This window comes from Drosophila albomicans, chromosome 3 (genome assembly GCF_009650485.2).
Source record: "Drosophila albomicans strain 15112-1751.03 chromosome 3, ASM965048v2, whole genome shotgun sequence".
In the NCBI taxonomy this organism is placed as follows: Eukaryota; Metazoa; Arthropoda; class Insecta; order Diptera; family Drosophilidae; genus Drosophila; species Drosophila albomicans.
This window is the reverse complement of record NC_047629.2, coordinates 54,948,412-54,972,898: the sequence shown is the minus strand read 5'-3', so window position 1 is coordinate 54,972,898 and position 24,487 is coordinate 54,948,412. Positions and strand designations below refer to the sequence as shown.

At 39.9% G+C, this 24,487-nt stretch overlaps 5 protein-coding genes across 7 annotated transcripts; 3 read left to right on the top strand and 2 right to left on the bottom strand.

The window, feature by feature from the left end:
* The first annotated feature begins 525 nt into the window (after positions 1 to 525).
* Positions 526 to 1,292, top strand: LOC117571524 (uncharacterized). The gene is made up of 3 exons (XM_034253700.2): positions 526 to 615; positions 681 to 912; positions 972 to 1,292. Exons 1-3 carry the CDS (start codon positions 598 to 600, stop codon positions 1,211 to 1,213), a joined length of 492 nt encoding a protein of 163 aa, XP_034109591.2. The 5' UTR covers positions 526 to 597; the 3' UTR covers positions 1,214 to 1,292.
* A 9-nt stretch (positions 1,293 to 1,301) lies between these two features.
* LOC127565668 (uncharacterized) lies at positions 1,302 to 2,276 on the top strand. The gene is given in 5 exon segments (XM_052005314.1): positions 1,302 to 1,386; positions 1,388 to 1,421; positions 1,473 to 1,556; positions 1,610 to 1,757; positions 1,819 to 2,276. Coding segments are annotated over 5 exon segments (630 nt in total). The 5' UTR covers positions 1,302 to 1,312; the 3' UTR covers positions 2,109 to 2,276.
* A 248-nt stretch (positions 2,277 to 2,524) lies between these two features.
* Positions 2,525 to 6,069, bottom strand: LOC117569219 (WASH complex subunit 1-like). 3 transcript variants are annotated; one of them, XM_052005317.1, is made up of 2 exons: positions 5,953 to 6,047; positions 2,525 to 2,743 (listed from the first exon to the last, which is right to left on the bottom strand). In XM_052005317.1, exons 1-2 carry the CDS (start codon positions 6,014 to 6,016, stop codon positions 2,577 to 2,579), a joined length of 231 nt encoding a protein of 76 aa, XP_051861277.1. In that variant the 5' UTR covers positions 6,017 to 6,047; the 3' UTR covers positions 2,525 to 2,576. The 3 variants fall into 3 exon arrangements, with proteins under 3 accessions (XP_051861277.1, XP_034109594.1, XP_034106186.1); XM_034253703.2 differs by lacking the exon at positions 5,953 to 6,047 and adding an exon at positions 2,796 to 2,890; XM_034250295.2 differs by lacking the exon at positions 2,525 to 2,743 and adding an exon at positions 5,709 to 5,894 and having other exon boundaries at positions 5,953 to 6,069.
* On the top strand, positions 3,857 to 4,701 carry LOC117568897 (uncharacterized). The gene is made up of 4 exons (XM_034249801.2): positions 3,857 to 4,107; positions 4,168 to 4,271; positions 4,327 to 4,477; positions 4,539 to 4,701. Exons 1-4 carry the CDS (start codon positions 3,960 to 3,962, stop codon positions 4,655 to 4,657), a joined length of 522 nt encoding a protein of 173 aa, XP_034105692.1. The 5' UTR covers positions 3,857 to 3,959; the 3' UTR covers positions 4,658 to 4,701.
* Positions 4,546 to 5,411, bottom strand: LOC117568898 (uncharacterized). Its single transcript, XM_034249802.2, has 3 exons — positions 5,211 to 5,411; positions 5,049 to 5,132; positions 4,546 to 4,992 (listed from the first exon to the last, which is right to left on the bottom strand). Exons 1-3 carry the CDS (start codon positions 5,313 to 5,315, stop codon positions 4,702 to 4,704), a joined length of 480 nt encoding a protein of 159 aa, XP_034105693.1. The 5' UTR covers positions 5,316 to 5,411; the 3' UTR covers positions 4,546 to 4,701.
* Positions 6,070 to 24,487: the final 18,418 nt, after the last annotated feature.

Below are 24,487 nucleotides of genomic sequence, written 5' to 3'. Positions count from 1 at the left end.
AATAATAATAATTGAGTTAGATAGTTTTTTCGTTTTTTCGTATGCTGCTTGTCCTGGTGAACTGCGACTTGGGAAAGTCACGTTGTCAATGGGGCAAAATCTAATCTCCAAGCGACGATGAGGCGGCAGCTGACAAAACAAATGCCGTAAATGAAAGATGGCCAAAGGACAGGGCACTTGTCGCCAGTCTGCGCAGCCTACGGACAGTGGGATGAATGTCGGAAAGCATGTATTACAAATGTATGTCAGTGTAATATAAATATTTCATTTGGTATCGTCGTATTTAAGGGAGATGCACCCCACTGTGCAGGCGTTTGGCAATCAAACGGCATTGATTAACAAGCAGCATGAGCATTGACCATAACCAACAACCTCTCCACTTGGGCCAACCCACACCTTCGATTGTATTGAAACTACGTGCTTATCATCATTATAGCTTTGATTTAGTGACCAAGTTTACGCTTTGCTTCAACAATTGCCGAAACATTTGCTAGGCGAGCGTTGGACAACATGTCGGATGGATATTTGGTGATTTGCAGCTATGCGATTGCATTACTGGATCTCATCTCAGCGGTGCTCTTTGCTAGTGTCTCAGGAATGCTTTATGCTCAGCACGTAAGTACTTGTATTGCTTGAACTTGAGTTAAGTTAAGTGACTGCGTCCAAGTAAATACGAATAGCATCACTGGACATCGCTGGCAGCCTTGATCTTCTCGCTGATGTGGATGCTCATCATTCTGTTGCTGTTGGTTGGCATCTATCAGCGTAATTTAACCTATGTGCGATACTGGCTGGTCTTCACCTGTCTCGGAATTATGCTGGATGCCGTATTGCTACTTTATGGCTTAACCCTGGCTATATCTATTAATTGGGAGGGTGTTAAGATTACAGTGCTGCCATTTGTTGGGTTGGGTGAGATGCTTTTGCAGCAGCGTGCAATTTTTGAGCTACATTTTTAAACTCTCACTTAGCTGTGGAAATGACTTTCGTGTATATAATTTATGTATTTTATTTGGACATGATAAGTCGCGAGCAATGGATACCGGTGGCCAGGAGGTATACAGGTGGCTGCAATCAGCGGGAAGTCAAAGATGCTTCGAGCAGTGATAACACCAAACGCAAGGAACGAAAGCGACTCAAGAAGTTGTACAAGCGCGAGGAGAAAGCTGCTTTGAAGCAACTGGCACGCAAGTTGCGCAGAGGTCAAGTCTAGAATGTAATTTTAACGTTACATTTATTAAATGATGAGAAGCAGGCTTAGCTTTAATTCGTCAAACTTCTTGAAAAATCTCTACTTCGAAATAAAAGAGTCATGGTGCTGCAAGAAGAATCGCTACTTTACTGTGCCTATGCAATTGCCATCTTTGATCTGTTATGTGCTGTGCTCTGCTGTACTCAGCCTGTGTTTAATCTTGACTCATGTAAGCTCCATATTCGCCTTGAATTGCTGATCTTTTAAAGGTCTCTCTTAGTTGAGTTGGCTAACAATTTTCTGCGCTTGCTTTGGCGTTTTTTGGATCACCCTCATTCTGCTGCTGATCTCGGGCATCTACAGGGTAAGCTACTCTACTTCTCTAGCTGCGAACTCTGAGAAAATGTGTCTTCATAGCGTGATTCGGATATGGTGCGATATTGGTTAATGTTCTCGTGTTTTGGAATAATGATTGAGACGATACTGATTGTGTATGCCTTTATGAGTCACACAACTTTCCAGTCTGGCGTCGTTCGCAATAGTTTCATATTGTGTCTTGGCCTATGTGAGCTGTGCGGTTAATTTAACAAAATTTACTTTCACTGATGTGATTCTCTTTGCTGCAGTTGTTGAAGCAATTTTTGCATTCATTATCTATCAGTTCTATTTGACGGTGTCCAGCTGCAATGTGTGTCTTGACAGACGCTCCTCGCCCGATTGTTCCTGCACACCGACGTACTCGGAGACTGTGCCACAGGTGGAACCTGATGATAGCAGACAATATCAAAGGCTTAGCCGCAAAACTTCTAAGTCCTACAGACACAACATACTGCAGAGCAGACATTTGGGGAGTCCTTACACTTGTGGTGTCAAATCGTCTACCTCGGCCTTCAAAAGAAACTCCGAAGAGTATTAAAATGTTAAGGAATTGTTAAAGGTTCAGTTGTATATATTTTATATGTGTTGTTGAAACGGAAAAATCTTTTTGGTTCTCTTGTTGTTCCTAAAGAAGTGTAAAATTTCCATTTTTCAAGTGTTTGTTGTTCCGTATGTTGGCAAGTTATTGACAAGATCTTTCAACTGGATCTTTCAATACGAGTATTTTATGTATTTCTGCTTGCTGTTGATTTATGTTCGCCTGGTATTTTACCTACTGATTTGGCGCTTTTATTTAAAAATTGTATCCCACAGTTCTGCACAATTTGAAGGCATTGCAAGTGATCTTTGATTGGCTTGTCAAAAATTGTTGTGTAGGGCTGCCAAATTGTGTGTGTGTGCTTAACTAGACGGCGCACCGAGATATTAGAATGAAATTAGTGGGCGTGGAAGAAGTGATTTGAACAATATTTTATGAAATTAATTTATTGCTTTAACTCGCGGTATATCAGCGGCCCCATCCGTTAGGCATGGGTGGAGCTGCTGGGCTAGGAGGTCTAGCTGGGCTAGGAGTTCGAGGAGGAGGAGGTGGAGAAGGTGGAGAAAAAGGTCCACGTGCAGTTACATCGTCGGCATCGTTGCCCTCAGATATGGCATCGTCGCTCTCAGGAGCGTCTAAAAAAGAAACAATAACTAATTGTGTAAAATTAAAATGTAGGGTACTTACCTAGGTCAGCCAATGCAACAGCACATAGAAGTGCGAAAAGAAATATATACTTAATCCACTTCATTCTAAACTGATATCATCTGTTAGGAGATCCGCGGTCTATTTATACCTCTTGCCAGACGTAGTTCTGACATAATCACCTCAAGTGAGACTAATTGGAAATTGGATACGCTTTCACGTTGTAAATCAGGGGAAAAGTGCATTGTAAATTGTTGACTATCATTAATATCCGAGAACAACTATATGAACAACTAGAACCTAAAGAATACAAGATATTTAATAAAACGAAAGAGTCGCTTTAATATTATATATTGAAATATACTAAAAATACACCTAATGATATTTTAGGTATATTGATACAGTACTACATCCAAAATATACCAAATTGTCAGCCAAAGCAATTAAGATCCCTAGTAAGTGGGAGTATTCCCACGTGTTCGATGAAGCACTGTGAACAGGGATCTTTGCGTGAATTATCAGCTTTTATTGTCTTTTGGCTGTCTAGCCAGTCAAATACGCTTTAATTTAATAGTATTTAATATGCACACATATATGTTAAAACAAAATCCTTTTAAAATAATTTGCACAGCAACGAAAAGTTGCGAAAGAAATGTGTAAGATAAAGTATATGAAATAAAACGGAAACGGAAACAGCAACTCGCAACTGAAAACTGGCAGCTCGCGAGTTTCGAGCCTGAGCCTTGAGCTTCCAGTCATGGGGAGCTCGGGGTTCGAAGCTCGGGAGCTCGACGTTGACTTGGCAGGCAGCGTGTCTCTTGTCTATTTATGCAAAAAATGTGTGTGCATATTTGCATATACTTATATGCTTATGTGTATGTTTGTGTATGTATATGTATGCATATACTTATAATGCCGCACTGATGAAATACGTGCGGCGACTAAGCACACACACGCACACGCACACACACTCACACACTCACACAGCCACAGACCACTCACATCGAGTGACTTCCCCGATGTCAAATATAATTTACTTTTTTCGCGCTCTCTCATTTTTCCACACAGGCAGACAGTATTATTCCCCTGCGAGCCATAAAATCTCTTTCAACAGTTTTAACTTTAAGTTTTCGTTGTCAAAAAATCTAAATAGATAAAGACAACGTACAAAATATTAGAATATATACATATGTATTTGTTAGCACAATGGTTAGCGCTTTGAATGGCTTTGGTCTGGCTATTGGCACTATGGATATTATTGGAGCTGTCTTCTTTGAGCTGATGATCATTTGCATGCTGTGGCGTAGCAGGGTCACTGTTAAAAAGACTGCCAGCAAGCAGGCAAAGAAGATGAGTAAGAATTTGGCAACGACAATTGACAGAGTCATGATCAGCAATAATCAATTCATTCCAGCATTCCAAGGCAAAGAAGTTGGTCGTCGAATGTTGTGGATCTATGTGTTTCTCTTGAATATATGGATATTGGCTTCAGTGCTTTTAATTTGTGGCATTTTCTTGGTAAGTAGACTTTCGATATCATTCATCTGCATTAATTAAGAACTGTCTTTTGCAGAATAAACCTCAGCTGTTGATCTTCTGGCTGATCTGGTGTCTAGGGGGACTGATATTGGATATAGTATTTATGCTCTGGTGGCTGTGGGAGTTGCTCACTGGCGATGCTATTGATGCCTTGACTAACATTCTAATATCAATACTAACAATGGGCAAGTCATGTCACTCAAAATCCACATATATTCGCAAGTTAATTTTTTTTTATTCCTGTAGCAATTGAGTTTTGTTTTGTCTATGCAGTTTACAATATTTATATTAACCTATCAAGTTCAGGTGATGGAGCATCGAATTACATTCACCCGTTATTGCGCTTTTCATATTTTTTATTTTAAACAAACCATTTATCTATTTTGCAAATATAAATCATTGGAAATTATTATTTGGCTATTCTCAGGGGTTCCGTAAATGTAATAGGACCGCGGATTTTTACTGGTGGTTGCAGGGATTGATAGTATCTGTAAATTGTCAAAATTATGCCAATCCTTGCCATCACCTCACCCATTAGTGGACAATATGTGTCTCTAATCTCGAGTATGAACTCTGACTTATCGGGGTACTTGTTGGTAAAGAAATATTCAAATAATTTTGCAAAACATTTACAAATTGAGGTCAAATCAATGAGAGTGTAGGACATCAGTAGCCAGATCCTTACAAACAATATATTATGCTGTGTAGGTTAAATTAGATTCATTTTTGTGGTATTCTACTGTCTTGAGTACATACAGTAATAACGCCATAGGCCAGAATAACGAAGCATACCAATTTGATCATATACCCAAAAAGAACCACAAGAGCCTGCACCTCCAGCTATTATATGGAAATTAGTTCATATTTTGTTTATTTTATTTTATATGCAGCAAATATTGGCTATTGATAGATGCTTACCTGCATAGATTTAGCAAAGTTTACCATATTCAGAATCTTTAAAAATGAAGCCCATCCTTCATGTGCCAGTGCTGTGTAAGCAGCACATTTAATAAAGCCGCTCATTGTGAGTAAAAAGGTCTAATATATATTTGCAGCTCATTTATTTCAATTCACTCTATTTCAATTTAAATGGTTTTTGCTCTCTGACCGCAAGTGGACAGCCTACTTTTTTATTTAGAATGTTTAGAATACATTCTTTAATAAAATACGACCGTGTCCAATATAATAGCCGATACTAATAGTATTAGTTTAAATTAGAAAATGCAATAGACGAATGTTATAATAAACAAAATATTAGTTTTAATTTATATACAAAAAAAAAGGACCAAACAGCTCATCTATTTGTTAGATTAGTATCCTGTTGGTTAGCTTTGTTTGCCTTCAGAGTCTCCCGCTGTTATCCCTGCTTCAGTGCGAGACTGACGACTTTCATGAATAACAAAAAAACTGTTTGAATAATATTTTATAAAATTCATTTATTGTCTGAATTCGTGGTATATCAGCGGCCCCATCCGTTAGGTGCAGGTGGTCCGTTAGGTCTAGGTGGGGGAGGATTTCGAGGACCTAGAGGAGATGGAGGACGAGGTGGAGGAGATCGGCCTGTTGCAGTTACATCGTCGGCATCGTCGTTCTGAGGTGCGTCTAAAAGTGAAAAAATAATTAATTGTAATAAATTAAAATGTACTTACTAGGTACTTACCTAGGTCAGCCAATGCAACAGCACATAGAAGTGCGAAAAGAAATATATACTTAATCCACTTCATTCTAAACTGATATCATCTGTTAGGAGAGCCGCGGTCTATTTATACCTCTTGCCAGACGTAGTTCTGACATAATCACCTCAAGTGAGACTAATTGGAAATTGGATACGCCTTACACGTTGTAAATCAGGGGAAAAGTGCATTGTATATTGTTGACTATCATTAATATCCGAGAACAACTATATGAACAACTAGAACCTAAAGAATACAAAATATTTAATATAACGAAAGTGTCGCTTTCGGTTAGTGCTCAGTCGAGTATTCTTAATGAATCTCGTAATTGTTTTTTAGTATTATATATAAATGTAAATAGAAAAGTTATGAATTCCACATAAATAAAATAGAATAGAGGGTATAGTTATGTATTTAAGCCGTGTCATTTGCGTCCCAAAACAATGCCAATGCAATAGTACATAGACGTGTGTATAGAGAATAGAAGGTGGCGTGACTGAAATAAAACATATTATACGCTAGTAACTGATTGTCTAACTCATTGTCAAACACTCTCGAATAGAGTTTTTACTTGCTTAAAAGTTCAGTTGGTCCATCAGTCAGAATTGAGAGTTTTACTTATACTATATGTGTATGCTCAAAACTTAATTGCCATTGCAGAAAACGCGTTGCTTGCTGCTTCGATGGCCGGACACTAAAGGTCTCCAGCATAGCTGCTACCGGCGCCATTTATTTTTTATTTTATTTCGTTCTCTGCTACTTCTTTCAAGTGCTTTGTAGTTTATAATGGTCTGCTGCGCGGAAATTGATTCATTTCCTTTTTTTGTTTTTCACATCCGTTTTAATGTCTGCGGCTTATGAGGCCGACAAGACGAGACAAGAAAACAGCTTAAGTTGACTTTAGCGTCACGAAATCCTCATTAAAAAGTCGCTCTATTCAAATCAAATTCATATGCGAATCAAAGAAAATCATGGATATTATAATAACCAAAAATGTCATTTGCAAATCGATGCTAATAAATAGCATAAATATAATTATTCCTCAATAACTTGGGGTTCTTTTTTTTTGGTTGCTAGGGACTTGAGTTTCTTATATATGTTTCTTATTGAGTGAATACTCGTGCTCATCAAATTTATTGTCTCCAAATTGAAATTGTGAAATCTACTAAGACAGGCAACAAAAAGTTGCTGCTCGACTTGGACAACGGCTTTGCTAGCCACCGTGGATTTACACTTTAAAAAATTTAATTTTTTACAGAAAACTAAGTTAATTTACCAAGACATAGCGAGTTTTATAATTAGCACGGAAATTTAGCATAACAAAATGGTAACTGAGAATCTTGAACTTTAATATTTGACTTTAACCTGGTATATTTATGTAGAATATCTAATTTATTTTTGCTTACAAAAGCTACCTAAATTGCAATGTCTGTGCAGGAAATTGATTGATTTCCGCTGTGCAAAGTGAATAACTGAGAAAAATAACAATAAACATCGAATGAAATGGCGACAAAGTAATCTAAACATTTTTCTACGTCACCTTGATGGTTAGATTTTCAAATACATACTTAAATATTGAGACTTTGTAGCGCTAATTTTAGTTTGTAATCAGATGATTTGTAGTCGGACATTCTCAAAGCATTATTAGCTGTTGTCCTCGTTGACCGTGGCAACACGAAAATCGAGTACTGCTCTCTTAGTGTGTGAGTGCATTTTGTGTTTATATTTGGCCTGCAGCTGATACGCTAGTTGGGAATATAAACTCAGACAAAACATATAACGCGTCGCACATGTTTTTGGCAAATGAAGCCAATGGCTGGCAGGATATAGCAGGATATAGCAGGATGTGCGTGCAAGCCAGCTGCCTGAGCTGCTATCCGGTTATGTTTGCATATCTCGCAACAACCCTGGGCATGCATGTGTGTGACTAAAAGCAAAAGCTTGACTTGTTACATGCTCAATTAAGCCGGAAATGACACCAGAGCCAACTAAAGTCACGCTTTGTATAGTTTTACAATTGACGCCACTACTACACACATATTTTTGTATAATACACACACACACACACATACCAGCACACATATGTATAGTGCGTATGGCAAACAGCCAGGCAAACAGGAGGAGACACACATATATTTCATATTGTAACCAGGCTAAGGGAACTTTAAACGGAAAATATTAGACTTGCAATTTCCGCATCTGCTTTTGAGACGAAAATAAATATGGTAAATGGTATGAATATGCATCTAGCATGTAGTTGTGCGAATTGAATTCATATTTTGCTTCAACAGTTATTGAGTTTGTCATTTTTTCGGAATTTGTTACCAAATTGACGCTTAAAATTGAGCCAAAAGAATTATGTTGCATGAATTGCTTTTAAAATCAATTATTTTGGGAAATTGTGAATAACAATTTTAATATGCATATATTCAATTTAGGTTGAATGCCTTAAATATTTTTAAAGCATTTTTAAATACATGTATGTTGCCTTGGCAGTTCGAATGGCTTGTGTTGAATAAACCTGTCACATGTTTATTAAGCAATTTAAAAATATGTCACCATAATTACGGCCGCATCCTTTGGCCTTAAGCAAATTATCGAGGCACGCAAAATTGCTTTAGCAAGTCGAGCAGGACAAAGGCTCTGGCAATTAGCGCAGCTCGGCACGCAGCAGTCTTGCTAATATGCTTAGTCAGGCCAAGTCCTTTGCAGAATGGCACAAGACACGTGCCACACACACATACATAGAAGTGTCTTACCCAGCTATACAGCGTCTATGTGTGAGTGTGTTGCTTAGAATAAAACAAGGCTGACATTGTTTTGGAGCACATAGTAGTGAAAAGTTGTGCTTTGGCACAGAATTTGAGACGAAGGCGCGAAGGACATCAACACACTGGAACATTAACACTGACACACAACAACAACAACAACAACAAAAACAGGGGCAACATATACACTGACACACTTGGAATTGCAAATCAGTCGACTAATGTGTACATAATCAGTCATGTCCCAACATGCGAATTCCATTAGTGGATACACGGCACATGTAAACAAACAGGCATTAATCAGCACAGGACACGAGTCTGACAAGGACCGAACGACAGCGAGATCAAGTCCAATTCTACTATACTCGTATGTACTATGTGGCCTGCCCTCACTTGATACAATGTCGCCAAACCGTTTCGTTATTTATGCTTTTTGTCTAGCCATTTACAATATAGAAGAGCACAACAAAAAAAGTAAAACAGGAGAATGAATTGTGGGCGAAGACCCTTACAAATAAGGACATTCGCATCCGCATGCGACTTACAAATTACCCCAACCACCTTGATTTATACGCAGATATCAATGCAATGTAGCACAGTGCCACTGAAAGCCGACATCTTATTAATATGCCATTCATTTGGCCGCTTCATACTTCATTAAAGCAGGAGCTGAGCGTTCGAGCAGCGCATCCTGCCGCCTTGGCCACAAAGTGCAGCCAGCAAAAATTATGCGCCTCGTTTGCTATTGCCATTGCCCACGAAAGTAACTCGGCAAGGAGTGGCTCCGTCTCCGCCTCCGTCTCTGTCGCTGAGTCCGGGCCATTCGTTTATCCTTTTGTTCTCATTTATTTGCATGTCATTTGCTTCGCCTTCACTCTGTGTGAGTGTTGCTGCATCCTGTCTGTCTGTGTTTGTGTGTGTATGTATGCGGTTGCTCCTTGGGTCACGTTTGCCAGGACGCCAGTTACTTATGACTGTTGTGTGCATTATCAATATGCATTGTACATTGTACGACTATACTCTGCTCTTAATATTTTCCCAACGTTTGCATACCCTACGCCAAAGAGTCGTGTAGTGTTTATAGGCTGGTATGGTCCACATAACCAAATTACAAATATACATTAATCATTTCTATACAATTTATTAATATATTATACATATAATTATTTAAGTTTACTACCATTATTTTAGTTTGGAGACGCCTTTAATATTCTAGGCAGAGTATTCACAGTGTCAGTTTTTTATTGTCACATAAATGGGAAATATATTTTAGGATTATCGCATATACCTGTTTTGTTGTTGTTTTTGTTTTAATGCTTCCACAGACTTCCACTTTCTGCATTGCAGTTTTAATAAGGAATTGCTTTTTTATGGTTTCCGGCTTATGGAAAATGCAGAGAAGAAATTGGCAAAGAAAACAGAATCGTAGCAGAGCAAATTCTTTAATCATGTTTTGTCTTCTTCATTCTTTTTTTTATTTTTAAAGCTGCATTTGATATTTTTTTTTGTGTTGCTGCATTCCGCCCACTGTCGTTGCTGTTGATGCTGCGGCATTGTTGTTGTTGCTTTGTTAGCCAAGTGAAGTCTGCGCCAACTTCCGTTTTGCCAGAGTCACTGTTAATGTCGCCACAGTTGCCATTGCCTGGTGATGTTGCCGGTGTGGCTGCCATTGCCACTGGCCATGGCGTTACCGTTGATATTTGTGCGCCAGGCGTAATTAGTGCTCATGGCATAAGGCGTACTTCCTCTCTACTCTGCTCTGCTCCTGTTGTTCTATTTCTATTTCTATCTCAGTCCATGGCATTCTGGCTGGCATTCGTTGGCTTTGCTGGCATTGCGTTGCTTTCCATTTGTAATCACTTTCTGCTGGCTCCAGCGCTTTGTTCCAAGGATTTACTAACTGGACAGCGGCAGAGGCAAACACACACCCACACCCACACACCCACACACATAATAATATAACTTAGTCCTAGCTGTGCTTTCGTCATCATGGCTGGCCCATTGTTGTAATTTTAATGTTAACAAATTTGTAATTTAGGACGCATTGAATTGCTGCTAATTAAGGACGTGCCTGGGTATCAAGAGGTTGTTAAATGCAATGAAATTAAATGAGCCTGCCGGCAAAACAGCTTCCTAAATTAACAAGGATTTGCCAGAACTTGAGACATTTTCCCATAAGTTGTATTATTGTTGAAATATTAAGTTCCCTGTTGGTTTGCACTTGAGAATGTTGAAAGGAATTTTGATTTAGTTAACAACTCATTTGCAATGAATGCAAATTTATACTCTGTTCTATTACTACAAACATTTACATTTTGCTAAAGCTGATTTATTCTCAATGCCATCGACAAATTCTAAAAAAAAACTAAATTAAACAAATTTCAGGCACTCAATGGTCAGCTTTTTGTGATAATTATGGCAACAACTGATGCTTATTGGGATGAGTGGAAATATCTACGCACTTAATCAAGATTTTAACCTATCCTATTACCTTGCTGTTTAGTAAATGTTTCTAATAATAATTGGGGGATGTGTAGAGTTGCATTTCGAAGATTCTTGACTTATTGCTCGATCCTAACGCATTGATAGTAGATTCAGATAGTGAATGGAAAACCTCTTTTAAGTTGTCATTTGAATGCAATTATGTAGTGCTCCTTCTACTTTTATCAAGCAGCTTTCTTTGCGTTCGCGTTGTCTTTATGATTTGCACATAGTTTGCGCTTGAAGAATAAAATACACTTCTATTCGTATACGCAATTGTCGCTATGCTCTCCAGCTGATTCAACTTTCCATGCTAATTGCCATTTGGCAACTTTCGCGACTTGATTCAAACTTTGTTTCCCACTGGACTGTGAAAGCATTTAGTTTTAGTTGTCGGTGAAAGTGTGTGTGTGAGTGCGTTTCGATTGTCGCTGGCTTTTGTCCATTGTTTGAGTTCACGCAGACTGGCCATTAATTTCACAATTAGTGGAGAACAGACGAAAACTCGTCCATCTAGGGAAACCACCTGACGCCCAATTCCAGAGAAAAGTTCAAGAAGCTTTAATTAATTTTCGTTAGTGTTCGCGTCGATGTGAGTATTTGTCCATTGTCTGCTAATGTTGTGCAACTATTTGCCAACAATTTGTGAGAAAGATCTCAAAATGGCTAAGAAAACACTCCAAAAACTAGGGAGAGAAAGAGACTACAGCTAACAAAATTGCCAACTGGCGCAGCTGTTGATTGTCCAGTTGTGTGCTTAGCTGTTGCTTCCCAACATATCGTACACTCTCTGTCTCTCTCTCATTCAATCTTTTACTTTGGCTAGTTCTCTTTCTCTTCCTCTTTGCTGCCTGACGAATTTTGCTGACTAACTTTGCCCAACAACAGCAGCAGCAACAACAAGTCGAGCGGGCGAAAAATTTAAATTTATGTATTTGAGGGCTGCCTGGCAGCTGGCGGGCTCAATATTTTATTTATGTGTGTTGCCACCTTTTGCATTTTGCCTGGCATTTGCTGCCAACAGCAACAGCAACGGCAACAGCAACAACAACAACAACTGGGCAATGTGCGTCGCTTGCTACGTGAGCTCAAAGCAAAAATTTCTGCTGACGCCGCGTTGTCAACTTTCACTTCAGTTGCAGCTGGTGACAACAGAGGGGAAGAGCGTCGGAGAGAGTGATAGAGAGAGAGAGAGAGAGAGGGATATCGCTGACATGCTATTCCATATCCTTGGTATATCCTAGCGAAATATTCTGGCATTAGCAGCGAGTAGTAGTCAAATATTGTGGATCACTCATACGCAACGTTGTACACGGCATTCGCATTCCCATTCGCATTTCAGCTTCAACTTCAATTGTGTTCAATGCCAAAAATGAAAAAAAGAAGCAGAAAAAGAAAAGTTGTGTAAAAGTTCTCGTTGTTGCTGCTGCTTTTTGGCTACCCTCGCTTGATGTAATGAAATTTGTGCAATTGTGTGGCAACAAGAAATCCATTAAAGCGTATTTTTCGAGCTAAAGTTTTCGGGTCCGACCATTTCACTGATTGATTGGCATCAACAATGTGCCACTGCCACTGCCACTGCCATTGCCATCGGGTGGCGTAGTCTGTGGAGGAAGGGCCAGACTGACCCAGGCCGGGAGACATTTGGGGATGTGGGTGGAGCACTCCACTGTTAATGCTGCCAAATTTGTTGAGCGTGTGTAAGACAATAAAAATAATTGAGTGCGTTGTTGTTGTTGTTGTTGTTTTCGCTTGTTACAGTTGCCCTTGTACTTGTATTTTGATTGTCAATGTAGTGTAAATTGTGTCGCCTGCCCGCCTGGCAATTGGGTGTGTGCCGGCAACTGCAGATTGCGACCCAAAAGATAAGCCTTAGTCATTACCGTGTATAGCAGAGGGTCGTTGGTTGTCCTTATCCCAGCTACGGGCTACTCCTATCAACTACGATTGTTCGCCTGTATGTTCCCTGTCAAATTGTCCGTCCAAAGTTGGTATTGCGTTTGCGGATGGCTATTTGCTATTTGGCTGTAACAGCAATTCCGGGATGCCATAAACCAAGAAACTCATTAAAGGTATGTGATTCCTTTCCCCATTTTTTTCGTTGTTTTTCCTTTTTTGTGTGGGTTTTTTTTTTGTTTGTTGTTATTGTTATTAGTAGCACTTCAAAGCATTACACTTATCGCTGAAGTTAAAGTCGTCGCTTTGTAAGTGCTGCTTATGACTCGCACTTAATTTAGCTAATAAACAAGCGAATTATGCTTTAATTTAATGAAGAATTTATAGGAGTATATTCCAAGGACAATATATGTTCTATTGCTATTAAATAGAAATAGAAACTTCTTCGTTGAATTCAATAACTTTGTATATACTAAATTTCTTACAAAGTTTTACATCTACAATATACAATTGATACTTTGTGTTAAAAATGTAACGCGATTTGAAATACTTATTTTGATCTGCTCATTCTGATTTCAACACCACTGTGCCACACACGCAATCTCGCACACGCACTGAAATCCAAGTGAATTGCGCAGCGCATCATTAAATTGCTCAAAATTGCGTGCAAAATTGCCAACTTGCTCTCTCTCTCTTCTCCCCTCTCCACTCTCACATTTACCCCTTCACTTTTGGTTCGTCTCTGCGTGGCTCAAAGCCGTTGACATTTGTTCTTTTTGCGCTATTTATTTTTGCCGCCTCAACAAACAAAGCCAACGTCCACAATCCGCTGCACCCCATCTCCCCCATCTCTGTCAACCCCTCGCCCCTCTCTCTGCTCTTTGTCTCGCTGCCCAGCACTTGCATAATTTGCATAGCTAAGTGAGCAAAGAGTCGTCAAAATAAAGCGGATTGCTGTCTCGTTCACTCCACCCCCGCCTCGTCTCATCGTCAGACGCTTTGCCATCCGCTTGGACGCTTCCTCCCTCTCCTCCCTCAGAGTCCGCCATGTTGCCGAAATGTGCGTCCGTTTCATAACTTAATTTTAATTGAATTATGTAAATCGCCGGACTAAAAATTAGCAGGCGCAAACTATTTTTTAATGATGCATTGTACGCGTTTAATTAAAAGCGAGCGCAAATTAAATTTAATGAGAGCATTTTGCATAGCTGTTGCCCGCCTTGTGGCCAACCCTGGCAAGCCAAGCTTGCAGGCCAAAGTTACATAGCCCATAGTCTGACTGCGGACTTTAACCATTTATCATCGTTGGCAAGATTAGCCTTCATCCACCCAGACTCCTCTGATGCTCTGGTCTGGAACGAGGACGAGGACGACTAAGACCACAGAGCCCCTTGGCTGTGGTTCACTTGCAAATGATGTCCACTTTGTCTGCCAGAATGAACTACGCTTCGTCGGTGTGCGAGTATACGTGTGTGTTGGTCTGTGTGTGTTGGTGTGTGTGTGTGTTGGGTGTGTCAGTATGTTGTCTGTTTGTTGGGAAATTATGCAATAATCTATAGCTATAGCTATGGCGATGCATCGGAACTGTTGCCATTGGCAGCGTTAGGCGAGGCGACCAGCTCAAAGGAGTCATACAATGAGCTAACATCGACACACACACACACACACAACGAGTTGGAGCAGCGACAGCTTCCTGCTAATCTGCTGCATACGTTACGGCGCTCATTTGCACTATACACGAGACCATCCGAGTGTGTGTGTGTGTGTGTGAGTGTGTGTGACAATCGGTTTAAGCGTTTCAGTCGCTTGCTTGTAAAGTGGAACTTCAACTTGTCCAGCTCGCAAACGCTTTTCCAGATGGACATTAACCTGCTACTCTTTCGCCCTCTCTTTCTCTGTCCGCCTTGGTTGACAGACCTTAGTGCAATTTAACGTCACGTTCATTGCCCTTTAGCCTAGAGGGCTGTCTTTTAATCACGTTTAATTTTAATAGCAAATGTACGCAGGCAGCACAAAAAAAAGGAATACAAAAATAATAATCAGGGAAAAAATGAATGGAATAAAAAAATGTTGTTAATGCCATTACAAAAGCTTGTTAGCACTGCATTAAAATTGTTTGTTGTAGTGCGAGGAGATTTCAACATAAATATTTAAAAATTATGTTTAACAAGCGGTTTTTAAAGCCAACAACAATACAATAGTATGTATAGACAGCTCGAGATAAATGTGATATTAAGTATACGCACCGTACCCACAACTATAGTAAGTTTAAACAGCACTAGACACAAGAAATAAACGCACAATCACATGCATTTTGATTTATTTAATATGCCATTATCAATTTCGATTAGTTGGCCCTCTACATTCAGTTGTTCGCTCAATTGAAGCCACATTTATTAAGCAATTATGTACGTGCGTTAATTAAAATGAATTGAGTATTGCAAATGCTCTATGACAACCAAATAAATAGGCGTGTTAATCGCCTTAATGTGCAAATGAGTATCCACTAATAAAACGCAAAATGAAAATAATGCAAAAAAATGCAAAAAAAAAGAAACCAAAAACACAAAAAAAAAATTAATAACTAAAAGGAGATGAGAAAAGATTTATGCGGTATTTTAATAGAATTTAATTTGCATATCATATTGGTTGCACGAGTATTCATTTCACTTATGGCCATGCTGCGTGTGCTATCATTTAATCAATGAAGCGTAACAATTACATTTTAGCCATTAAATTATCTCCCAACACCTCCTGCAGCTGCCCGAAAAACGGATTCTGCCAAACGATTCGCGATTGTGTCCTTTATGCAAATGCGCATTGTAATTTGCATACAAGCTGAAGTGGAACATAAATACGTAATACATAAGTACTGAACAATAAACATATTTTATTTCGCCATTTACCACATAAATTATTGTGATTATTTTCTCCTATAATTTCACAAAAACACACCTGTCACTAGGATCTTATATGATTTTGATTTGATTGCTTCCCACGCGAATTGAAATTAATGTGCAAATTGTTTCTAACCAATTTATATCAAAAAAGAGAGACGAATGCAATAAATTTCATTTGCATACATTTCATTTATTATACAAATAACAATTGCAGTTGATTAGCGCAAGAGGGCAATATGACTAATTACGCATACGCCGTGTGGTTTATGCATGATGTGAATGCTGCCACAAAACAAAACAAGTAAGAAAGTTACAGTCGAGTGTGCTCGACTGTGAGATACCCGCTACCCATTTTAAATAAAGGCAAAATATTGCGGTATCATTTTCAAAATATACCGAAAATACTAAAAAAATACTAAAAAATATACCAAATGGTATATGTGGTATATCGATATAGTACCGCATTCAAAATATACCATAGACGGCACAATGTACCAGATTGTCGGCCAAAGCAACTCAGACCCCTAGTAAGTAGGAGTTTTTGCCCATACAAAAGTATTTCTTTAATAACTTCCACAATTTGTATCTGATCGCAACCAAATTTTCAGGAATCATAACTATTACAGTAATTATTGCATATACCAAAATTCGTAACTCTAGCTTTAAAATTACGCTTGTTATTCGATTTTTTTGATTTGCGGGGGCGGAAGTGGGCGTGGCAAAAATTTGAAACAAACTTGATCTGCGTGCAAACATAACAAATGCTGTCGAAAAAAAATTATAGCTCTATCTCTTATAGTCTCTGAGATCCAGTGTTTCATACGGACGGACAGACACACAGACGGACAGACGGACAGACGGACATGGCTATATCGACTCGGCTGTTGACGCTGATCAAGAATATATATACTTTATAGGGTCGGAGATGCCTCCTTCTACCTGTTACATACATTTCCTGCCGGCACAAAGTTATAATACCCTTCTACCCTATGGGTAGCGGGTATAAAAATATAGCAAAAATGGGAAAAATAGGAATAAATCAAACACAGAATATACCATATTTGAGTGTATCTGTGGCATCACAGTGTATATATTGCACACTCACACAGCGAGCCAAGTCAGGGGCACGAACTATGACGGCGTGATGGATTTAAGCGTCGACCACAGTGGTCATTGCAGCATTGACTGCGCTGTCTGCATATAGATTTGTCGATAAAAAATAACAATGCAATGTTATATAGAAATGGCAGTTCGGGAGTTGAGGTTGCAACACGCTTGATTTGTAATATGCAACGCGTAGCTGAAGGGAATGGGAAATGATAGAAAAAAAGCACAAGCGAATTGACATGACGTGACATGGCAATCGTGCGGCACAATATTTTATTTGTAGCTAACAATTTTTAATTTATTTTTGCAATCTAGCAAAGCGCTCATCCCTCAACTCAAAGTCTCGTCCCCGAAAAAAAAGTGATTGCAACTGCAGCTGAGCTGCTTCAACACTCTACCATGCACACACATACACACACTTAACGATAATTGCAAGCACTCAAGTGGCAGCATTGTGCTCAGCAAGTGCTGCAAGTGTGGGTCAGCAGACGAGGAGCATTCAAGTGTTGCAACTTGCAACGTTTTAAAATAATTTAACAGCATTTTGAAGCGCATTCAAGTCAACTTCCGTTGCCATTGCATTTGTCGTTTGCCATTTGCTGACTTGTTCTCTGGCCATGCTGTCTTCTCTTGGCCAGCTCCAGACTCTAGACTCTGGACTCCAGATTCAGCAATTTGTCATTTTGCCCAAATACACATTGAGAACTCGAACGAACGGTGTGTTCAATGATGTGTGCGTTTCTCTGTGCCTCTGTGTGTGTGCCAAAGGGTTGTGCTGCAAGTAATTGAATGAATTATTGTTGTCATGCTTAGCGCACTTCAACAGCTGTTCAAGTAGCTTTGCAATATTTCAAGCAAAGTCGATAAAAATCGACTGCATGACATTTATGCGATTCGAAGAAAATCGCAGCTACTCTTAGTTCCATTGCATAATTAACACTTTGCTTAAGATTATCACGGCGAGTATTTCGCAAAGAAAAATAAATGCTCTTCATGAAAATCCACTATCCACCATCATGATGAGCACTTTTGCTGAAAACTCTTGCAAACTAATTGAGTAAAAATTGCACTACGCTATTCGTAGATTTTTGCACAATTTAGCGTTCAATTAAAACTCACTTCCGCATAAGGAGCCAGTGAAGGGATCAGCAGCAGCATAGCGTAGCAGTGAGTAGCAAAAGTTGAAGCTGCATGCAATTGCAAGTGGCCAAGGAAATTGCACTTGAGTAATTTTTGTAAAAAATTAATTGCTTTCATTATCGTCAACGGGCAGTCAAACTGGAGCATCATCCGCTTTTGCATTCACATCAGTATCAGCTGCAGCCAACTTCTGCTCCGGCTCCGGCTCCATCAGCATCTCCATATCGAGCTCCTGGCTGGCTGGCTCATCTCCTGTTTCGAGGCAATGTTTAAATATTCATTGTGAACAGAGAAAAAGGTTCTCCCTTGCTTCTCGCTGCTGCTTCTGATGCTGTCTCACGCCCAGTTGTCAAGCGTACTATGCAAATAAGTTTGGGCATACAAATTGGCTATTGGTTAAAGAGTTTGGTCTAAAGGGCAAGGGTAAGTTGCGAGTACAGCAATAGCTACGTGACCTGTCCTCATTCTAGCTCTTCAGCCCGTCCCTCTGCAGACGAGAGCATGATGCCAATTGAGCTGCTTTGAGTTTAATATTGATCTTTGTTGCTTTGTTTTTCATTTGTCTCTTTGCAAATAGCTCAATTTCATTGGTTGCGCTTTGCTCTGTTTACTGTGAATAAACTGCAGCTATTTTGAGAGACGAGTAGGCGAAGTGACGGGGGCTACAGAATGGAAGCAGCTCCCAACTGTATCGTTTTGTAGCCAAGCTAAGTGCTTCATAATAATTTAACACGCTTGCCACTTCCCACCCAGCCAGGTGTTTTCAAACTTTTCACCAAGTTTTTCGCGCTGTCTCGCGTTCAAGCTCGCGCTCGCTTTTCGCGCTGAGCCCTGAAGAAGATGAAGAGAGCCCAAGTCGAAGTCGAAGCATTGCGTTCCCTGCTTTGTCTTTGGTATTTTAATTAAAAAACTGTCGTTAGTTGTGCTTCAAGTTTAAATTAAACAACTCCCTCTCCCCAATCCCGCTCTATTTCCGCGGAGCTGCGGCCAGGTCGTGGCCATAAAGCTGCCAACGATATCAGACCATGCTTCAAGTTTCATTGAAGTTTTTAGCACTCGAATTTGTGTTTCGACCAAGAGTGTAGACTTGTTGAAAAAAGCACATCCTGCTCAATAAACTGCTGTGGCTATGGCGGTGGCGGTGGCGGTGGTGGGAAGTAATCAACATTCTCTAGGGGAATTAAGTTTCAAATGTGTTGACAACCAGACTGTCAATGTCCAATGGGGCCTAAGCTACTCTCTTGCCTGGCCCCCAACTTCATTAGAACTCATTTGATTATGCCAGAATGATACATTTAAATTTAATTAAATTTGGATAACGCAATTTCCAATCAAAACTAGTATTCAAATTCGAAGTACACTTATCAAAAGATAAGATATCTACGCTATAAATAACTGCCAACGATGGAAAGACATAAATCTAGTCGAGCAGGAGCAGCTGAGAGACAATTTGAATTGGAAAATAGCGAAGGCATGTTAACAAATATTTCATGAAGACTTTTTAGAAGTTATTATAATCTATTGTCAATTATCTAGTGTTCAAATATTAGTTGCTAATATTAATTTCTTATAAAATAATCAACACCTTAATTACATTTTATATAATTAAGAACATTTTAAAATATTATGAAGAATCTTTTATACATTATTTCTTATTAATATATCCCTATTTCAGTTAATAAAAAAGGCAATTTAAAACAACTTAACTCACTTTTATGTAACTGGTATTAGAATATTTATAATTAAGATACAATAATTTGAATTTGAGTATCAAATATTCGTCCTGCTCTTTTCAGTGTAGTCGCCATTGAGATGAGTGAACAGGTTTGAAATCAGTTGTGGTTCCTGGAAAAGTGATTAAAACATATTGATGAAATGGAGTATCGCCTTTGCTAGCCAGCCTGACTTAATGATTGCTAATTATGGAAAATATTACTAATCAGTGAGCACTAATCGCTTTATTAATCGGATTACGTGCACTACGACATACACATGCTTACGCTCACGCAAAGCTTTCAGTTCAAAGCTGTGTCTTGTGGGCGTGGCAGTGTGTGTGAGTGTGTAAGTTTGTGTGTTTGGCACTGTGCGGCTGATTAGCCATCAGTCGACTAATTTGCACATTGATGGCGTCTTTTATTGAAACACTTTGGTAAGGAAACTCGAAGAAAGGAGCCGAGGCCAAGTCACGGCCAAGCAATGTTGATTGGCATAATTAGAGCCGTGTGTTCTTCATGTGCACTCCACTCTGCATGTGTGAGTGAGTGTGTGAGAGTGTATGCGTGCGGTTTAATGATGTTTCATTAGTTTTGCAGCTGAGCTGCATTATTTTTGTGTAGTAGTAGCACTTGAGAAGGCAACAGAAACAAGTGTGGTGAGTGTTAGTTAAACTTGAAGTAGATACATGTATACACACACTAATACGTAGAATCACTCGCACACATAGACATGTACATACATGTCTCACACACACGTATGGGCAGACAACTATTTAACAAGCAAAATCTAATGAAAGCCTGGCAATAAAAGATAAGCGCTCTCAACTTTGTGGGTGTGTTTTATATGCGAACCTTTGTCTCAGTGAGAGAGAGAGTGTGTGTGTGTGTGTTTGTGTGAGTCTATTGTTGTGGCGCTAGATAAGAAACCCAACTCATTTGAGTAAAGTGCTCGACGCAAATTGTATCGAGCAGCACTCTGCCAGGCACTCGAGGCGCATATTAACTGAAATTCAGTTTCGAAACTAAACTCATTAGTTGCTCAAATAGCGAGAGAGAGAGAAGGTGGGAGGAGGGCAATAGACAGAGAGCAAAATGCAGCTGGTAAAAGTTCACATTGTAATCACACCTGCCCGAGGATTTACATGCAGCAATTAAATGAATGAAAATACTTTGCTGCTGCTTTCGACTAAAGTTGAATCGTTGCATTCGAGTGAATGAATTTCTTGTGCAGCTACAAGAATTTGACTGATTAGCCGTTTTTGGAAATGACAAATGCTACAAATGGCAGCACGTGATGCAGCAACAAAAGGGGAGACGCCACCTGCCCTCCTGTCCTCCTGCTGCCTGGAAACCTGGCTAAAAGGCAGCTGTGAAGCGTTTGTTCGGCAAGTGCACGTTTTGAAACGAATTGTGAAAACATTGTCGTCGCCCTATTCATGAACAGTAGTGAGTGCCCTGCGAATGCTTTTGCTTTTTGTGCATTCAACCTGTCACTCATTCACTGGCTCATTCATTCATTCATTCATTTGCTGCAACATTGTTGCTCGCTGCTGTCCGACAATGGCAACAACAACATCTAATGAACATGGCAACAAAACGCTTGTAACGTTTTATTTCGTAGTCAGACAGAGTTGAATGTCGTTGGAAGAGTTGAACAGACGTCCCCCTGATATTTCTATCAATTAAAGCGAGATATTTGGAGAGTGCTGTGTCGAGGTTATGCGTGGAAGATAACAGCATGCAGGTTCTTAATCCTCGGGGGTATTCAACGCAAATGAATTCGAGTATTCACAACTAAAGTGCTATGGAATTCGTATTCATATTATATGCAATCTATCTTTAGCCCAGAGCGTGTCAGCAGAGCACAATGCAAATTTCTGGATATGCAGCTAAGTAGCACACAAAGCCAAAGCCAAACTCGCAGGCCAAAAGTAGCAAAAACGACAGGCAAAGGGGGAAGGAGAGAGTGCTAGAAATAGAGGAAATAAAAGGAATTGCAAATAGCAGCAAAGTTCAAACAAATGTAAAAAATGGAAAAATTTCGACCATTCGCAACTTTTGTTGATTTTTGGGTTGCCACCGAGCATGTGACGTATCCATTAGCATAGCTCTCCCTCTTTCCCTTTCCCTCTCTCTCTCTCTCAATATGTATAGTTGTCTCTCTCCATCACTGTCTGATTCTCTGGGTTGCCTGCGTTTTTTTGTTAATTTAGCATAAGTGACGAGTGAGCGACTTTTGGCAAGCGCTTTGGGCAAAAAGTTCGATTTAGATTGATTAGAGCGTGAAAATTGTTGGCGTTTCGTTTTCACAGTTTTCAGCATTTCACATTTCACAATTCACAATTTTTATTGCATGCTTCACATCCTTTGATGACTGCTGTCAATGCAGCAATAATCTATATGCACTCTGAATCCCTTCGCGAGTTTATTATCAAAGTACTACATAAATGTAATGAAAATGTTTTCATTTATTATAATTATGCTTCTGACAGTTTTTGGCATTTATTATATATTTCATTTCACATTTTTTTGTTATTCATTAAAATGAAATCAATTCAATGCAAATGTGTTCAGCTTTGTAGTGCCGACGTGGCGTATGATTAATAATTATGCATAATTGTAGACATTGTTATTCAATACCCTCTGCCCGATAGGCCATATCATTGGCACATTAATTAAACCTGCTTTGCAATTGTATTTCCTCAAAATGTCTGGCATTATTTTATGATTCCTCTTTTTTTTTGTTATTAAATTTTGCACTGGCTTTTAATAGAAATGACTGCAGGTCATTATAGCCTTTGCAACATGCCAGAGCATGTCTGATGCCACAAAATGTTGCTTAATGGCCAACCAGCAGACAAGCAGAAAAGCAGACAGCAGACAGCCGAGTGCTGCCGCAGCATCGCCCGAGTGGCATCAATCATACGCTACGTAAACCGCATTCCGAAAGCCGCCAGTCGAAAGCCATTTTAAGCTGCATATTTATGGCTAAGCTGAGCGGGCAACAGACAAAAAAAAAAACAAGCAGGAAAGTATAGAGGAAATGCAACAGCCGAATGAGTGGCGAGGGGCAACATGCAAAATGTTGCAGCTGCATGTGCAGCGAGCGATAAGCGTAAAGCAGAGCAGAGTGCGAGGCAAAAAAGAGGAGCATGCAATGCTGGGACGACTCCCAAGGGTTGCTGCCGACGAGATATGCATGTTAAGTTGAGTAAACCAAAGTTATAGCCAGGCTGGAGCGGGAGCTGGAGCAGAAGCTGGAGCTGAAGCTGGAGCTGCGTTGTAACTGTAACTGCGGTTAAGTCAACAAATTAAAACTTTTTTTAAGCCCCTTTCCCGCAAGTGAAACAGCAACTCATCTAATGTAAAGCTGCTGGGCGAGAAGTGAAAATGAGCTGAGCGGGGCAGAGGCAGAGGCAGAGAGCTCAGAACTTATGCACGAGTTATGCGCATAAACCTGGCAGGGCAACCTGCAGCAGCAGTCGACGCAGCCAGCGCAGCAGCAGCGAAAATAAAATAGTATTTAATTAAAGTTTTGCACGTGGCTTGTTTGTCTGTCAGACACTCGAGCTGCCTGTCTGCCTCTTGGGCAGATATAATACAGTAATTTTAATTCAATTCACAGTCAACTCTCATTTGCAAATTGACTGCCAAAGCTGCCGTCAGGTTCTCAGCTTCAAGGATTTTAATTTAGCAGCTCATTTCGGGTGCCGAATGTGGAAATGTGGGAATGTGGCTGAAGCTACGCCACGTGTATTTAAGCCATATAAATAACAACTTGTGGTCCGAGCGTGTTGCTCATTTGTACAGCTGGAATCTGGACCACGCCCACATCTCCCTTACGCTGTGGGTATATAAATTGTTTATACGAGCATTGCAGTCAGCTCCAAAAAAAGGGGTTCCTCTGCTCCCTCTGCACCCCCTGTGTTCCGCTCCACTCTTGGCTCCTTTGCTGCTCTGCTGCTCCTCGGCTATATAAATTGCTTGTGAAATTGAATCTTTATGGTTCAGCTGGAATATTTTGGCAGATAGTCTATAAATTATGGCCACAAAGGGCATACACGCAAAAGTTGTTCATTTTTTTTCTGGTTTTTATTTTTAGGGCGGGTGTCCTGCTCCTTTCCCCTCTCCTCTCTTATTCCTTGCTCAGCTGGGATTCGTTTGGGGGTTTTGTTTTTGCTTGTCTGGCCGTGTAACGTCTCTCTTCTCTCATATGTTACTCGCAATTGCGAGTCGAGCCGTCGTTGTCCTTTGCCATTTGGCATTGTTTGTGAATGCTGTGAATACTTGTTGTTTCTTGGGCCCATGTCGTTGAATTGTGCGTTGAAATGCCGCAGTATTCGGGTGGAAGGGGAAGGGTGGGGGGCTCTATATAGTTTTGTGGCTGCCAAATAGTTGCCAAATTAGTTTGCAAATGTTTTTGTCGACTGTAACGTTGTTTAAGGTTAGCATGTGGCGTATACGCAATATTTCCGCAATACTTTGCCTCTTGCCCTTGCGTTTGCGTTTGATGAG